This window comes from Haliaeetus leucocephalus, unplaced genomic scaffold, assembly GCF_000737465.1.
Source record: "Haliaeetus leucocephalus isolate CR32 unplaced genomic scaffold, Haliaeetus_leucocephalus-4.0 Scaffold1014, whole genome shotgun sequence".
NCBI classification, from domain to species: Eukaryota; Metazoa; Chordata; class Aves; order Accipitriformes; family Accipitridae; genus Haliaeetus; species Haliaeetus leucocephalus.
In genome coordinates this window covers 969407-988302 of record NW_010973450.1, presented here as the reverse complement: position 1 = coordinate 988302, position 18896 = coordinate 969407, and the positions used below count along the sequence as shown (strand labels likewise).

Here is an 18896-nt window from a genome sequence, read left to right as displayed (position 1 = left end):
CCGCCTCGCACCGCCGGCGCTGCCGCTCCCGCTCCTCCTGGCCGCCGCGCCCCGGCGTGCCCGCTGTGCTCCTCTTCCCACACCCCCACAGGGCTCGGCACAGATGGGACAATATGGCATCGCAGCCCCCCTCGGGGGGCCGTCCTCTCCTCGCCAGGAAGCCAGTTCCTGAGCAGTTCCAGATCTGGCTGGTACAACTACGAGGTTTGCTCTAGTGCCCTGCGAGAGCTGCCGACAGCCCTCGGCGGGGGGACGGGGGAGGTGGGCTACGGATAGCGTTAACACAGTCGGATTGACTTCGAACCAAGTCTCTACAAATACGGACTTACGGTAACTGAAATACGGGTTTATCTATCTGTGCAACTAGATAGATACACATCTACCCACACACAAACATACAAAAAACTATATATACATATATGCACACACACGTACAGACACGCACACATGTATGCACACATATATGTACATATAGATACTCTGTACGTCAGCAGGCAAAATTAGTGAAACACCTCAACAGTCTGAAACTACTTCAGAGCAGATCTGGCACCACATGCTGAGAAAGCTCATTGCACCGTGTAGTGACTGGGATCCCCGAGCACACGCACACGCACCCCCCTCCAGCAAGAACAGCTAACACATCAATTATTGTCTCTCGTCAACATACTTCTATTCCAGAGGTGTTTTCCAAACTCACCATGGCAGCTGCAGTCGCTGCTGCCTGGGCAGCTGCAGCTTGGTTAACCTGGTACTGGGCAGCCTTGATCTTGGCTTGCAGGTGTGCGGGAGGGTGAAAATATTTGCACTTTTCCCGTGAGCATCTCCCTTTGATGTAATCCATGCAGACGGTGACTGTGTTGTCGTTGGTGTCGATCATCGCGCTGTCGGCGGGGTGAGCGAACCGGCAGTCGTTCTCTCCCCTGTTGCAGTTGCCACGCTGGTACTCTCGACATACCTGCGACACCAGGAAAAGAAAGTCGCTTAATTTGGGTGACAGGTGCTGCGGGCACGGCTTGGAGCACAGTGGGGATTTCTGAATGTCTGTGAGAGCGCCGCGAGGACGGGTGCCCGGCCCCAGGTGGAGCACAGCGGTGCTGGGACGGTGGGCTCGGCTCCCTGGCAGCAGGGACCTGGCTTCGCTATGGCCACTCCTGATGTCAAAGAGCATCGACCCCCCCGGGATCAAGAGCCAAGCACACAGCAGGTTTTATTTTGGCTCCTGCTTAGCTGCCCACAGGACTTTTTCTGTTTTCTGAAGAAACGTGCTGTGGCTAGCTCTCAGAGATCACCCCGAGCACCGCGGTGCTCGGACGTGGTCGTGCTCCGCTGTGATCTGCCTGTGCCCGCGTTAGCAACACTCGATGCATTAATTAAGGTGACCGGCCGGAGGTGCCGGGAGGATGACTGCGTGGCTGCCCCCGCGCAGCCCCACCGGACGGGTGCTTCACGCCCATGCCAGGGAGCGAGCTGCACCCGTGGGGCGTGCAGCACCGCACCGGCTCCCACGAGCCGGGCGTCTGCCACGAGAGGGCAACCCAAAACCCGCAGTGGCGGTGGCTGCCTCTCCTGGGCTGCGCGGCATCGCCCTGCGGATCAGCAGAAGGTGGGACATGTTGGGAAAGAGCGGAGGCTGCAGCCAGAGCGGTCGTTGGTCCTGCTGTCACGCTGCTGCCCCGCAACAGCAGCCAAACGAAGCCGAAGGAATCAGGAATTGCATGAAGAAACCCGCCTGGCTGGAGGGCATCCCCCTGCAGCATCCTCGCTGCTGGTACGTGGGCTCCAGCCCGGGCCAGAGCTGGCACAGACCCCTCCCAGCCCCCCAGCCCCCACCGGCGGTGCAGACACTAACTTCATCACCAGTACGAAAAACATCGGCTCCCTCTTCACACACCTTGCAAACCCTGTATTTAAAAAAATGACTTGTGTTCTTTTCACGGTCAGCTCTTCGCAAACCGCAAACAAAAATGCGTTTGTCATTTTAGTTTTCCACAGGCTATAGGAAACAGAAAGGGACAAAAGGAACCAAGCTTGTATAAAAATAAAACCACTTTAGTAGATGGAATTTCCTTTTAAAGGTGGGTGCCCATGAGCTTGGATCATCAGTATTTCCTCAAGGACCTTGGCTCTGATCCCTGCAACAAACCAAATTTGGTTGTTATTTGGTTTCCATCCATGCTAGTGCTCTAGCTGCCTTTTAACCCCTGTGCCGCTTCAAGTACCAGCTGCCCATCATCTAAGACTTATGAAATGACATCCCTGAAGGACAAGAGCTATGCCATTTGTGAACCCTGTTTCACAGGAAACACCCGTTTGTCCAGGGTCATTCCAGCATGACCCTATCTATAGTCTTTTTCCATGCGGTGACAGACTCTGGATGTGTATTTGCAGCAGAGCCAAATGAGCCAGTTCAGGCACCTCCATTGCTCTCGTTCATCCCCGTGACCCTACTGCTCGCAGCTTGGTGCTTGCAGAACTGTTTCTGCAGCAGACATGAAACAGATCGGGAAAATTCCTCAGCTGGAAAATAACCGCTTGCCTTCCAGGTAATTCTGCAGCCGGATCCCTTCCCTGGTCTAGTCCCCATGCAGTGATGCGGACCACTCTGCCAGCTAGCACAACACAGGGAGCAACCGGGGAAGGAGGTGGCACCTGTTTAAGCCATCAAAAAACACAAGTTGTCTTCTGGTTTATGTTCCGAGCTAGCACCACCCCTGCTCACAGGAGACCCCTGGTCTCTCTCCCCGCTCACTCTCAAGCACACACCAAAGGGAGCTGGCACGTCACTGCTTCTCCAAGAGAGCTGTGCTGGGTTGGTCAGCCCCACCGCCTGCGTTACGGCTTGCTCTCTTTCATCTAGGAATATCTTCTGGGTCATGAACCAGGTAGCGTCTTCTACCCAAACACAGGCCTCCCAAATAGACAAAAATGGGTAATTTCTTTTGATTATTTGTTTGCAGTCTAGGAGTAAACTAAAGTCTTTTCCTCTGAAGATAAAGAAAAGGATGCAACTAATGTCATTTGACTGTCTTCACTCTTTGTCTTGTATTGCTGATCCACAAAACCGAGGTCTCAAAACCACTCCACATATAAGCAAGAACTACTCCATTATTAACACAAAGATGGTATATATAAACTCATATATAAGTGTATATATATAACAGTATCTATATACACAGAGAGAGAAAGAAAATGCATCCATAGATAAGCTAATTTTATCACAGTTAAAAACCAAAGAAGGACGAACAGAAAACTGAAATAGTTAGGGGGATAATCTTTGGCATGTCCGGAGCAAATTTTCACAGAGCTGTCATGCAGTAGCTGAGATAAGGCAATGAATGGCTCCCTCTTAGGGCTCCTTAACAGATCTCTGAACGATGGTTTACAGCAGTCAGACACAAACCATAATACTGCTAGTCCTCTTAATCAGTGTAACCAGCAGTGGCTTTTCAACCACTGTGATGGTAACCAAGAGTGTTTCAAATTCTTGCTTATTTAAAAGCAAGCATTGAAAATGGTGTTATTTTTTGCCACGGGCATGCAGCAATGTATCACTCATCTGCTTGAGTAAAGAGAGGCACAGAAGCATGATACATTGTCTGGTCTTTCAGATCTGGATTTAGTTATTTATTAATAGCCCTGTAATTAGTATCATAATTTTCAACTCAGTATTTTAAGAAACATAAATAAAAGAGGCACCTGTATGTCTCTAGCCTTTCTGCAAAAATTCTGAGTTAGTGCTGCAATATTACTAATTCCTTGTAATTCACTTAACTTGTTCTAACTTTGGGCTGAGTTTATTTTGATCACTCTGCTGGGATTCAAGTTGCCCACCCTGGTACAGCTACAGCAGAGGTCCCATGCTGCTCACCCAAAAGCTGGGCAGAGGTTTGGCTGGAGGGAGATGGGCAGCAGAGCTGAGATCCCTGCCCTCCCACGAGCAAGTCACACCTCCCGTCTTCTTCTCTGCACTGAAGAGAATTTATCACAATGGGCATACTGTTATCTAGTGCATTCTGAACGTTTAAACAAACAGCACCACTAGGTCAGATTTCCTGATTACCCAAGATCTGAAAATCTCCAAGAACTTCTAAGCTGCTGCTTTTTGGCAAAAAATGATATATATGAAACAAGCAGGAAACAGCAGCTTGGTTGTGGTCATTCTTGACTCTTGAATACTTCTAATAGAAAATGATGGCATTCAAACTGAAACACATGCATTTTAAATAAAAGTTAGGCAATTCCTTTCTCTCTCACTTCCCTGTCCTTCTTGCTTCTCTTCTAGTTCTCTGGAAGAGCCACACTTCTGTTCAAGGTATTTCTGGCAGGAGAGGAGCGTGAGGAAAGCTGTAGGAAAAGCCTCAACCCATGAAATTTCCACCCTGAGATCCAGATTCCTTACAGGAGTGGCTGAACGCACTGGACACCCAAATATCTGCATGCTATCTGTACAGGCGACACGGTCCAAATACGTATGAAATCAATCCTACTGCTAGTAACAGTCACTGACCTTATCTTATGAATATTCATATTAATTCAGGAGATCAGGCACACTGCCTGACAGACTTGCGTTGTCTGCCCGCTTTCCTTAAAATCCCAGGTATATGTAACAAGAGCTTTTAGTTGTGGACAGTCTGATTCAGTATCCCAGAACATGTGTGCTAACTTAATTAATGCCAGAGTACATCAGTCTTGAAAATAAGTATTCAAAATTCTAAGCAGAACAAATCATATTCCAAGATTAGATGCTAACATCATAGTAGTTATTTTTCTCAAGGACAGTTCATTCCAAGGGAGAGCAAGCTAAGCCTTATAAAGCTCTCTTATCATGTCATAACAAATGACAATACCGACAGCAATAAGCTCACTTAAAGAGCAGGTAGACACACGCTGTCTTCTCTGAGAGGTAACGACCAGACCATGCAAAATCTTTCAAATCAGTTCTACATTTCTGTAATCTATAAAGTACATTAAAATATTCTGCTGTTCATAAAAATGATGTGCTTATTTGGTATTTCTATACTAAATTTAGATACTCCAGGTTAAACAACCAATACACTGGAAAGCACTAGCAATTTATCTTCTCCCTTACATATTTCACTATTTAAACTGCATTTGCTGAAGGGAAAAAAGGAGGAGGAAAAGACAGCCCCTCCCCGCAACAGATACTAATTTTGTAAGACAGCAGCCCCGAGTGTAATTGCAGAGTCAGTGGGTCAACCTGGATGTGCTCCTGATCCCAGTCAAAATAAAAAGCAAAGCTTAAACAGCTTAAAGGGTAGAAGAAGCTGGATTTCTTTCAAGTGATCTACATGGTGCAATGGTTAGAGCAGAGCCAAGGGAAGGGCCCTGTTAGGAAGGCAGGGCTGGGACAGCCCGCCTCCAAGGACAAGGACATCTCCCAAGAGCAGAGCCCACTGAGATAAAAGCAATTACAGCAGAGAAGGCTGCTGGGTGCCGATGAGCTGGGATGCTAGTCAACTGGGGAATACGACTGAGAAGTAAGCGCCCTGCTTGACCACATTCTGGCTGTGAGCTGAGCCCACGGGAGGGCTGGCGCTGCCGGGGGCTCTCGCCGGCACAGGGTGCTGTCCCGCGGCAGCTCGGCCAGCGCGCAGGGACCCGGCCGGCTGCCGCACCACCAGCGTTTCCTGCGGCAAACAAAGTCTGCTTCCAGAGGAATCCCTGCACAGTACCATTTCACCAGGAAAGGTGACAAAAGAGCCACTCGTCTAAGTCTCAGCACCTACTTTCAGGCGTTTCCAACTTGGCCATCAGCTTCCTTTCCATACAAGTTCAAAGCAAAATCACTCACTCTTTTTTAAAGTTCTACTGACTTCAGATGTTTTTGCTGGCTTTTCCTAATTGACAAAAATGGGTTTTACTGCAGACTGTGCCCCTGGGTGTTTTGTGAGAGTAACACTCTCACAACTCCCTCTTGTGCAGAGGAGTTTGGCTCAGCAGTGTATCACTTCTCTAAATAGCAATATAAAGAGAATGCAAGCATCCGGAGGACCAAATCCTGCATGCTGAAGTCCCAAATTTCATTAGCTCCCTGTGTGCTTTGGTCACAGTCTGCTGGCCAGCACAAGCTCTGCCCCAGAGGCACCACACGAAGAGATGCCCCTGCACAGCCCCTCTCGGGCTCCCACAGACATACGTGCTTCCCTGGCCGTGGGCAGAGCTGGTGCTCGGGGACTTTGGGTACGTCCCGCTCCTCCTTACGAAGAGAAAGCTTTTGAGCCCACATGTCCCCAACACCACCGACCAGCGCCATGGCCTCTACATGGGTGGAAGCAGAATCAAACACAGCAGCTGACCTTGGTGCTGTGACCAAAGGGCTCCCCGCCATCGGCATCCTCCTCTGGGTACTGATTTCCAAATCTAGTGTGATTTATTTATGAGTTTATCTAATTGCATTTTGGTTTTAATCCACCTCTGGATTTGGTTTTAATCCATCATAAAACAGAGTCCTCAAAGGAAAAACATCCCTTGGTGATTCCAAACAGCCACCCGTGCACCAGCTCTCATCTCGGTGTGGCTGCATCTCCTGTAACCTGACCGTGCTTTGGGGAACGCTTTCCTCAGAGAAAACATCTCTAAAAAGGGAAGTGATGTGATCCCGCAGAAGGGGAACCTGTGGTGACGTGAGCTCTCAGAATAGTGACAGCAGCAGCGGGAAACACTAGCTGCCAGATGACCCTCCACAATCCTCCCAGCTCGCAGCCTTCTGAGCAGCAGCTTGTCAGTCAGAGATGCAACTAAGAAAAAGGAATTAATTCTCCTTGTAAGGATAATTAATCCCTGTTAATGCAGATGCATGGGCAGAAAGAAAAGCATTACAATTACAAGTGGCAGCATTTTAAAATAGACCTCCTTCTTGCTCCTCCCATCATGCCCCCTGAGTTCAGGGACCACATCCAAGAGCAAAACAACCCATCCACCCCCCGCAGCCCCAAGCCTTCACACCCTCCCCACGCAGAGGAGATGTCACAGTACCAGGATCTCTGAGACCTGCCACTGCACTGACGCTACAGGAACGCTGGTGCTGAGCACAGGGAATGGGCTGAGGGCAGAGCAGGAGGGCTGGAGCTGCAGGGACAGGTCACAGCTCGGCTCTCTCTGCCGCCAACCACAGCTGCCGCCGGCTGCTGCACGGCACCGGGGAGGGAGAACACCAGCAGCCGTGCTACAGGGAGAGCCGACCCCTTGCAAAGCGGCGCGTTCCCTAACACACTGCTGTGTCCGACAGACCAACGGGGTGACGGCGGATCACCCTGCCTGCTCAGCCTCTCCCATCGGTGCCTTTTAACCACCAGACCTGACCAGGGCTGTGCTCGCTGGCATGCCCCAAGCGCGTGGCAGCCGGCGGCAGGCTGCCGGCTCACCACCCGTGCTGCCGCAGTGCCGATAAGGTGGTGAAAACACCGTCGGGCCTTTCAGATAAGAAAGATTCAGGGCAAGGAGAGTACCAGCGAGAGAGCATTAACACTTGTCAGGTTTGTAGCAAGGATGATAAGCCGCGTGCGGGAGGCCGGCGGGGGAGCGCCGGCACCATCTGTCCAGAGCAAAAGTAATTGAGGCTGAAAGTCATCTTTTACCGAGACAGCTGAAGCTCTGCCCTTACACCCACCCCTGGTGCTCCGGTACCCATGGCTGTGCACCCCCCACATTAACACCTTCTGGGCACACACTAACACAGTTTCGAGGCTCTCTAGTTGCTGCCATCGGCTCTCCTAAAAGGGCTCAATATTTCCATTTCTTTGTGCAATGGAGGGTCAGAAGCAGAACCACAGACATTAACTTACTGTATGATCACTCAGTAACTCCCCGTCCTTACCCATCACGAAGATACGACATTATCAGCTGAAGTGAAACCTGCATTATTTTCTTTCACAAGAAAAATATTTTATATCTAGGAGACATAATAAATGATACAACTTGTGAGACTAAGTTACACATATCAGCTCCTACCTCCAGCCTGTCTGTCCTCATTAGCTTTTGGGCAGCAGCGGCAGCAGCGGCAGGAACTGGGACACCGGGGTTCCCTGTCACCAGCATCGGGGCGGTGGGCAGGATCTCTGCTGGGACCAGGCCTGGGGAGACGGGCCCCAGGTAGGGATTGAAGGCTGCTGATGCGTTGGTGGCTAAGCTCGGTGCAACGGAAAACATCGGCTGCAATCAGAGAAAAGAAGAAAGACGCTTTAAATATTTATACTTGCCATGCCATCAGCATAGTGAGGTTTTGGCTATCATCTTGAGAACGATGGCAGTGAATTTCTGTTACTAATGGGAAAGAAGCATTTGTCGTGTTTGTAGAACATGAAGAACACCCGTGCAAATGTCGCACACAAGTGAGTCCACGAGGGCAGGGATCCCCTGCCAGCCTCTGCGGGCTCTCCTGCTCAAGCTTCCCCTGTGCGATTACAGCACATGGCAGCTCTTGGAGCAAACTCTCATTTGATCTGCGCTTGAGCAATGCCAACATACCCGAGCACTCCTCACGGCCGCAGGAGAAAGTCTGAGGCTCTTGGAGGGACACATCCAAAACATGTACAAACATCCACTCTTGGGGAAAAAGGCATCTGCGCCAGAGCTCCAACACACCACACTCAACTTCAGACACGGATAAATACATTTCTGACCCTGATGACAGCCAGCACTGCTTCAGAAATTTCAGAGGTTTAATACAGGAACAAGACCAGACAACCATAATCATTTATTTTTACAAAATTAAACAGGCTGTCCACACAGATATTCAGAAAGAAATACACTGCATCAAGGATACGCTTTATTTAGCCTAAAACATCAAGCCAGAGAAAGAGAGAGAGAGAGAGAGAACATGCAGATACTGGGGGTTTTGTTTGTTTGCTTGATAAAAAAAGAGTCAGATGCCCTTGCAGGCTCTCACATGTTGTGAAGATAATTGGATGTAGAAGACCAAATAATGCTGTAAGACCAAATGCGGAGCTGTTACACTGCAGTAAAGATTAAACAACTCTTCTGCCCCATGTAACACAAAGGCACCACGCTACCAGTGTAATTGCCAAATAAAATCTAGTCTGGAGTGTTTATCTTTAGTATCTAAATAAAGTAGTTACTCAAGGCATTTAGACTTTTCTTCCAAACTAATTCTTAGAGGGAAAAACAAGCACAGGGTTAATGCAACTCTTTTTCTCTGGTTCATATCTGTTTAAGCCAGACAGCATATAACACCACATGTTTTTGTATTCCTGAGGAAATGACTGAACCGTTTGGAAGCAAGGAACAAGTCCATTTGAAACACTGGACAAAAACACATGCAGAGATTACTGAAGAAAAAAGACTGAAAGTTGCGTAAATGGGAATAATTTCTTTAATGTCTCTTCATTAATGGTTCTTCATCCATGTGAAGGAAAAACAAACAGGCAAATTTTACAGGAAATAAAGTATTACTCTAAATACACTATTAATTAACTGCACTTTTAATTACTGTGTTATCAGCTATGTAATTATGAACATTAAAAATAAAACTACAAAGCAGTCTGTTAGTGTGTAACTTAAGAGATATCAATGTTTGATTTCAGCCCAATATACCCACTGCACAGCAAATAAAAGACTACCTCATTTATTATCTGCCGAGATAATTTTATACTAATATAAATATCCTGTGGCCTTTAGACCACTGCGAAATAATAGCATATTTTATCAGAGCCACTTCATATTATTCTGAAACTCACAGGTATTTTGCAATGTGCTGTACACATGTAAATTAGAAGATAAAAACCTGTCCCACAGTCGTATTAGTCCAGACTGCTGTTGCTGGCAGAAAGAGACCATGAAGTGGTGAAACCTGGGCAGCACACAACCACTTCTCGGTAGCAGGAGTCTGCCAGGGCACAAAGCCACCCAAACACTCCTGCACCCAGAAAAACTTTCTGGCGATACAGTGGCCTCAGAGGACACGCGGCACAAACTGGATCTCCCAGGGACCGTCCCAGCCACCCCAGCACTGACCCGCGGCTCAGGCGGCTGTGGGACGGAGATGAGCGGGACTCTGCCGTGAGGGTCACCCCAAGCACGGCCCTGCATGTAACTGCAAACTGGTCAGAACTGGGACCTTAATGCCAGGCAGGAGAGGAGAGACATGGTGGGAGCTCCAGGTCAGTCCGAGCTGCTGGGCTCATCTCTGCTGTTTACTGTTCACTTGTTTTCCAGCGAGCTTTCACTTCCCCATCTCTAGAAGCAGAGGTAGTATTTCTCTATCACTGTGACCAAACCATGCAACTACTTACTGGTCTTGCAGTTTGGGCGCTACTATGCTGTGCACTGTGCAAAACAGCTAAAAAAAGAAAAAAGCAGCTCCTGTAGATCAGCAGAGAGAACAGAGGTGAAGGAGGACACAGCCTTGGATGCAGCTCTGTGCTGCCAGATGCCCCATAATCCACATCATCTCTACTGAATAATTCTGCGCTAAAAATGCCTGTGCACATCCAGTGTGAACCTCACCAGCAGGTCTGATCTCCACGGGTCTGCCTTTCAGAGGCACTGCTCGCTAGTGGGGTCTATCGATTAGGAAGGAGACACAGGGGCACCTTTGGAAATCGGCCTCTGCAGTGCAGGGGAGCCAAGCCACAGCTCCTCCCCAGACAGACAGACAGACAGACGGCTTTCTGCCAGCGCTCCAGCTTGCCAGCCCTGAAGGACCATCTGCCCGCAGGGAAGGAGCTGGACTCATTTAACGCATCTTTAACAGTCACCTACTGAGCACCTACCGTGCCTAGGAAAGCCCCGGAGCGTACCACATACACAGAGAGAAACACTGACAACCTACAGCCGCTCGTGAATTACGAACACACCTGCAGAAGGTCTGGGACCTTGTTCTGCTGCAGATTCGCACCTGCAGTGTGCAGCGGATCGCCTCCGGAGCGCCGGCACTCTGCAGAAGCTCATGCCTGACTACCAGCCCTGCAGTTCAGGTCTGCCCCACGTGCCTCTGCAGGCAAGGAACGGCCCCAGCAACTCCAGCCACCTTCGCAGTCCATCTCCGCTCTTCTGGTCTCACATCTGCATCCTCCTGCTTCTATCAAGCATTTTTCACACTCTTCCACACTGGAAAAGCCAAATCCAGGGTCTGACATTGCTATTGTGAAGCAGCACAGCATCACCCACTGATGTGCTTGCACCAAACTGATGCGCTAGTACCAACTGATGCGCTAGGACCAAAGCCGTAGTCTAGCTGAGTCCGACTCCCCCTAAACTGGTTTACAAGCAAGGAGGGCAGAACCGATCCGAGCAGGCAGAGCTCTTCCTCAGGATCTCAGTGCTTGCAGTCAGCAGGACACGCAATCCCCACTCACCATCTGAAATCCCCTCCCTCAAGTGCCAGCTAAAGACAGATAAAAGAGTGAACTAAAAAGGAAAGATGGGAAAAGTCCACAGACGTTACTTGCAACTACGATAATTAAAACATTTATCAAACAGAAATATGAGTGAAAGGATCCTACCACTTTGCTTACAAAATTAGAGTCTCTCATTGTTAGTTCACTTACTTTTATTAAAGTATAGGGTATAGATTTTTGTAAAACAAAAAAAAACTGCCTGAAGCATCATTAGATGGGATGATATAAATCACTTGTTAGAACACCCTGAAGTAACTTCTGTTTCAACTGTGCTAAAAAATAAAGTAATTTTAAGGCCAAATTAGTAGGATGACATCCATTTGGAAACACTATTGCTGGGACAGCCAATGCACCTTGCTATGAATCCTCACATTGAATGAGACTGAATTCTGAAAATACACAGTCTGTAATGTTTGAACTCAAGCGATGTACACAGAAATTACCCAGGCATGGGTAGAAGGTTTGTGCTGTACTTCAAAATACACTGACTTAAATTTTGCTCATTAGGGACAGTGTGAATGTAGCATAAAGGAGAATTTAAACTTGGTTTAATCCTCACACTAGTCTCTCTTTATATTAAAAAGGAATGTTATTCCAAAGGACAGCATTAGTATTTTTTTTCACATTTACCCAAACATTGGTACGTGCCTACACACTGCTTTGTATAAACCAGACACAGCCATATTTGGTTACAATTCATGAAACAAACAAACAAACAGGTTAACAGAGAAAAAATATTCTAAGCAATGGTTCTTACTGTTGTCTGCATTTTGACTTAAGCTTTCTCATAGTCCCAAATACGAATTTGCTGGCACTAATGCTGCATCACTGTACTCAAATCAGGAAATAAAAATAAAATTGTGGCATGTGCACACGTCTGTTTTGAGCTGCTGAAATTGAAAAATCATTTGGAGGTTGTTCTGGAGTTAAAGCACGTAAAGCACAGCCTGCTTTTGAGCTGCCTGGCTGTACAGACACTTAATTTTGTTTCTGATCTGAAAGCCATCAGCAGCGGGCACCAGCCCACAGGCAGCCCCATTTCTCCTGCAAGACGGGAGTAAGGAGCAGGCTGCACAGTGCAGCGTCAGGGCATCCCCTGAAGCACTGCGGTGCCACAGCATTTGCTGTCTGTGCGCTGACGCTGCCTCAGCTCATCTCCTTGCCTAGGTGACACAGACAATTTTATCTAAAGAAAAGCCAATCAAAAGAGAGAAAACAAAATGTGATATCTTCTCACGCTGTGCTAACAGGTACTAAAGTCAATTTGCTGTGACGATTGTACCACAACACCTTCTGCTTTTCTCCCCCACATACACTCTTTCTTGAAACAGCTGAGGCATAAAGCTCTGTGAAAGAGTTACATTAACTGAATCAAATAAGAAGCTACAAAATATTTACTGGTATTCTGTAGACCCACAAAATGTGGGGCCAAATAACCATTTGGCATAGGTATGAGAGTCCTTTCTGCTGAGATGATTTTTCTTGAGGATTTAGCTATATTTTGAGGGGCATTAATTGTCACTATGTCTTTTGAAATAAAAGTTGGAGAACTCATCTAAAAGAGTGAATATAGGTTTCCTAACAGAGGGTATCTAGAGGTAAATGAAACTCCCTAAATTCTACCTTTGCCAGCAAGAAAGGAATGAAAGAACAGTCAGAGAAGTGCTAATGCAGATATATTGATTTCATATATATTTTTCAACTTATTTTTCCCTTTGCTGCCATTTTACTCATTGAAAGAGAGAGCTTCAGCCAGGGGAGCATTGTTTGCATTTTTATGTAGAAGATACCAGCCTTGCTCATACATTAATCAGCGCTAGTTTCGCTCATACATTAATCAGTACCCTCTAATGTCTGAGCTAGAAATTTATATCAAAAGGGTTCTGGGCCAAATTTATCCATAGGTTAGCTCAAATGACCTCTCTGGATTGCATTAGAGAGGGATCTGGCACAGGGTGTTCAGCTCCCAAATGCGTATGTGCATGGCGGGTTGATGCCAATCATCTTTACGTTCGCTGAAACGAGGTATTACTGCAGAGCCAGAAGCTCAGCCACGGCATTCAACTTTGTGGAACACTGCACTGCGCTTACTTCCTAAGGTATAAGAGGAACAGATATGATGTAATATATGATCACATTTTACTGGGACCAGATGAGAGATTTCTGATAGATTCGCCTTCCCTCACCCCTTGGCTTTTTGTAGAAAGTATGATTATCTGTACTACTTCTTCCTGCCAACCCTGAGCGGTAGATCGAGCAGGTCAGACTGACATGCACCATACATCACTTGGGGCAAGCTTTCTGCTCTGCCTGACAGTATGCTGTAAAAATCAAAGTCCAATTCCAGCAAGTAATTTCCTGAGAAGGTTCCCCTGAGTGAATGCAAAACATCCAGTGGGAATCTTCTCAAACCCAGGAATTTCCTAGAGCACGTGAAATTGCAAAGGAAACGTCTATTTACGAAAATCCCATGCGGATCACTTACTTTCTTAGTTTTAAGAAAGAAGTTGCAAAAAATGAATTAAATTAGCAAAAGATTAACAAAATTAATTAAATTAACAGTATTACTGCAGGCAAGGGAGAATTAAGCAGTACAAAGACATACAGACCAGCATTTCATTGTATTTGATTTCTGCACCAGTTACTGACGTTTGTGGGATTTTACAGGCATGTAAGCACACCTGCTAACTGACTTCTACTACAACTCACTGTACTCATTGATCGAAGCCAAAAAGCGCACATACCACAGGCTGCAACGGAGCACCAGGCATCATGGCATTGGCAAGCTGCATCTGCTGGGCCAGCATGGCCATGTTCTTCTGCTGAATCAGGTTATTGCGTCCATTTATCTCCAGCTGCGTTTTTAAGTGTGGTGGTGGGTGAAGATATTTGCAGTTTTCCCTTGAACATCGACCCTGAAGAAGAGAATTGACACAATTGGCTTAGAAGCTATAGGCCTATCTTTGCTCCTTATGTCATCGGCTAAAACAAACACAACAGACGCTACAGACCTAGGAGGAACACCCTCGGCTACTTCTCTAGGCTATCACATACTGACCAGAGCAACTTGACAGTTCTAGTATCCGCTGCTTGCTTTACTTTTCTAAAGCATGTATTTCTGCAGTACAACTCTAAAAAATAGTTTCTTTTAGAAGTTGCTCAAGGCGAGCAAACATCAGTTATTTTGAAAGTACAGCATGCCCTTCTTCTATGAGCACATTTTTGCTCAGTGAAAGCTATGCCCATGGGGACTCGGAACGGCTCTCCCCTGCCCCCAGACCTGCCCCCAGGAAGCAGGCGGCTGCGGAGCCAGAAACCCAGCAAAAGAAACGTGGTCCCGCTGCAGCAGCCAGCCTACAAAAGCTCACGTGCTACTCTGACAACGTTCAAGGCTCGCTTCTCCTTCTGCTGTGCAGGGGCACAAGAAGCACTGAGCGCACAGCAAGATGTGTGGTCAAAGTAGCATTATTTCCAGGAAAGCAGCACCAGCTCTGTGCTTTCACTAGACCTGGAATACAGCATCTTTGACGAGGACCTCTTACACATGACGCATTTTTGTTGCAATTGTGTAAACCAAACAAGAAAACCAGAATTGACTTGTTTCTAAACTTTCCATTAAATTCAGATGTGGTAAACAACAAATTTCATGCACTGATTTTATTTGGATGAGAGGACATTCATCAATTTGACAACCATTGACATCAAGAAATAATAAAAAATAATTCGATGTACAATGTACATCCAAACCCTACTGTACCTCCTTGTTACCAAGTAAACCAGCTTTGCACGTAAGACACCCCTGCTTGGTGAATTCTCAATGGGGTCTCTTGCTCTGGGTGCCCCCACCTGCGAGGTCCCAGCTGGGAGGGAGCTGGGGTACAGGGAGCTGGGCATGAAGGTGACTTCTGAAAACTAGCCCCAAGTCCCCCCAGCTGTGGCTCCATTGTAAAAACCTCTAAAATGAAAGGCAAGCCAGAGCGAAGGGCACTGCTGCGCAGCCGCTCAGGCATGGTGTGCGGCACAGGGAGGTCAGGGAAGAGACACCCCCTCTCCTGCGGAAGGGAATCCTCTCTTCTCATGGCTTCTCATGTGAGCTGTGATCTCACGTGCCATGAGACTTCAGAAAATGCAAATTCATTAATATGGAAGCTTTACACACTAGCTGTTCTTTAAAATTGTAACACTGGAGCCCAGACTTTCACTAAAGGGATGACAATGATAAAATAAAAAAGAAAAGGAGAACTGAATCCTTTTCTGGAAAAAAACAGATTCCTTAAATTACATTTTTTTTCCTTTACTCATTCATCTTTGAAATAAATCCAAACAGGAACAATGACAAGGCAAAAGACAGCCTTAATTTAAGTAAGAAACCGTTTTTATCAGGAAACAAATTAATTCAATATAGTTTGACCTTATACAGCAGTTTTGCTCAGAAAGTTAAAATGTATTCCTGTTATAAGATCTGCCAGAAATCTAATTTGTACGATGATTTTTGTCTCCCCTTAAGGCTGGGATAAATGGTTTGCTGCTACCCCCCTCCCAACTCATCGCTCCTGCTTGCAGTCCGAAGCTCTGAAACTCATTTTCATAGTTATTCAACTGACATCTGAGTGATCCTTGCATAGGAAGATATACCCAATACAAAGAAAAATACCTGAAGTTTTGTGGATATCTTTAGGCTATACACCAAGATTACAGAAAGCCCCATGTATATGCACACCACTACTGTAACGAACGGCAAAGAAAGTTCATCTTTCCCAGCACCCGTTCATAATCCCGGAGCGTATTTCCTTGAATGAAATGCATTTTCCATTACACAATCCCAGAGACAACGCAGAGGAGCTGAGCGACTGCTGCCAGTCACAGCGGGAAGGCGCAGGCGAACAGAAGCCCCCGCGCTCGGCCGTGCCGTGCTCGCTGCCGCCTTGCTGGCCCTGGGCCACGGGGCTGCAGATGTCAGCCCTCTCCTTTGTGGCAAGTGTCGGGGGGGTCCCGCAAGCCCTTTTGCGTGGGGCCTTTGCCTTCCCCTTACGCAGCCCCGTGACGGGGCTTCTGCGGGCGTTTGCTCCTTGGACTGCGGGGTGCCACGGGGTGTCCTCGGCAGAGCTGACGCACGGGAAGGACCACTGAAGTCACTTGCAAGAAAATCTCCCTAATAATGCAGCTCCAAATGTTGGAAAGCAATCAAGATAGAGGCCAGATAATGCACGGGAGCTAAAAGCACAACAACTATACTACAGATAAGACAGACGTGCAGCCTGAGAAAATATTTTTACAGGGGAATGGAGTTTCCTACTGCAAATAAGGATTAGGATAGTTCAGTAACAAACATTAATGATTCATAAGGAGAAAAGATGAACTGATGGTGGCAACAGGACTGGGTGTTTATGGAGTGTGAATTTTAGTCACTGTGCTACTAATTGAAACTGTGTTTTTGTATGTGTGTGTATACACCTGTATACACGCATGCATACGTGCGTTTGCTGGTTGCTGTTCCACCCGTGGGAGCTCCCGGGACACCTCCGGCACCGCAGGGCGCTGTCGGCAGGGCTGCACCCACCCGTGTCCGTGGGGACCAAAGCCAGCACCTGACAGCCCGGAGCAGCGGCCAGACCTGCGCAGGGGCCAGCGCAGCCTGGGGCAGGCCAGCCGGAATGACATCTGCCACCCGGCTTGTCCGCACAGCACGCCTTCGCTGGGGGGAAAGCAGGCTTTCAGCCTGGGGGGTGCTTTCGGACAAAACAACCCTCAGTTCTCTCCTTTAATGCCTTACTGACAACACAGTTCGGGATTTAAGCCATTTTGCACAAATAAACCAACATCATTTCAGCACCCCCAAGCATTTCACAATTATATGAAATGGTAGGTAAAAGGCAGGCACTTTGGAACAGCTTTATTTACGTCAACTTTTCTCTTGATACTAAAACCTGCGTTAATTGTTGCTACCACTAAGTAAGACGGGGCAAAATTGCACATTTACTAACTGCCTGGAAGATGATATCTTACATTAGCACAGTGTAAAAATCAGACTTAATTACTGCTAAATGAGTAACATGAAACTACAACATGTGTTGCTGGAATCAGACAGGAGCAATTAACAAACCTGATTCTGAAAGGCAGATTAAACTCAATGTCCTTATTTCAGTGGTGGGGTTTAGGCTGCTCCGCGCCTCTCCAGACTGGATGTGAAGTCTGGCAATATGTGTTGGACATCATGACCGCTTAATGTACTTCATAGACTTAAATGCTTTAAGGCCAGAAGAAACCATTCCAGTGATCTAATGCAACATCCTCTAGCTCCTCGGAAACAAGGAGCCCCCTCTGTTGTTTCCCCATCAAGGCCATCATTTCTATTCGCTTAGCAGCTGATCTTTAAGGAAGACAATTTACTCTTGAGTTAAAGACTACAAGAATATACCATGTCCCCAGGTAAAATATGCTTATGCTTAGTGATCATTAGCTACTATCAAAAAGTTTACACCTTTCTTGTTTGCATGTTCTTTTGGAGCCTACTGCAGTGTTTAACCTTCAATCTTTTTTAATTTTCAGATCTTAGCAAATTTTCCATAAGAAACGCAGACTTCTCTGTTTGGGAACAGGGTTTCTTGTCTTTCTTTTATTCCATGGACCTTTAGAAATGGTCCACAGAGTGCCCAAGAGTCTGAAAACACAGGCTGAAAACCACTGTAAAAAATCTCAATCAAGAACACGGACTGCATTCACCTCCTTTATACGGCCAGCAAATAGTTTCTTAATTAGTATTTCACTAGATTCTGGTAACTTCGGTCAACAGAGTTTCAGGCGGATTTTAATCTCTGAATCTTTCCTGAACCCTTTGCTGTTTTTTCAATCACAAAAAAATGATTACTGTAAGTGAGTAAATTCAGAGAAGTGGAAGTTGAGCGTGCTGGCAGTGTCCTGAAATGCCGTACCAGCACACTGTCAGGGTTTTACCAGAATCCTCCTGGACTAAAAATTATTAAAAATGCTCCTGAGGCTCCTCAGGCACGCTCTTCAGCAGAGGCCCGCCGCAGATCTCTGGTCCCTCCAGACAAGCGGGACAAGGCCTCCGCCACGGGCAGAGCCAGCAGGGAAACTCGGGGCGCGCAGCGTGGCATGAAGAGGGTGGGGAACACCCACGCGGCGCTGTGATATTTGGGCAAAACCCCGTTGCCGACAGGCCGCGTTTACTTCTGCGCCCAGGACTCCTGCCGCAAGAAACCCGGCTCTCGCTCATGCCGCAGCTGACGGCCGGAGCGGTGGCTCCCAGCCAGCAGCCGTGAGGAGAAGAGGCCAGGCCGGTGCAGCCCGAGGCAGGCGCGGACACGGACCCGCTGCGGTGCCCGAGGCCCACCGGTCCGAGAGAGCCGAGCTTTGTGGCCCTGCCGCGGCCTCGCCTGCCCGCCGCGCAGGGCAGCGCCAGCGCTCTCCCTGCACGTGTCCCCGCTAAGCAGCCCCGCTGTCACGGACCAGCACCCATCGGCACCGCGCTCCCGATGGCGGCGGCGCTGCCGGAAC

The 18896-nt window shown here is 47.6% G+C and overlaps 1 protein-coding gene across 9 annotated transcripts in view; it reads right to left on the bottom strand.

Moving 5' to 3' along the window:
* The window catches only part of MBNL1 (muscleblind-like splicing regulator 1), a 109970-nt gene that overhangs the window by 15557 nt on the left and 75517 nt on the right, over window positions 1-18896 (bottom strand). For 7 of the 9 annotated variants that reach the window (XM_010584907.1, XM_010584911.1, XM_010584912.1 and 4 more), the window contains 3 exons: window positions 14123-14293; window positions 7972-8172; window positions 698-955 (listed from right to left, as the gene is read on the bottom strand). In XM_010584907.1, coding sequence (XP_010583209.1) covers window positions 698-955; window positions 7972-8172; window positions 14123-14293 — 630 coding nt within the window. Of the gene's footprint in view, window positions 1-697; window positions 956-7971; window positions 8173-14122; window positions 14297-16032; window positions 16102-18896 lie in introns of those variants that run through there. The other 2 variants (XM_010584909.1, XM_010584914.1) reach the window with 2 other exon arrangements.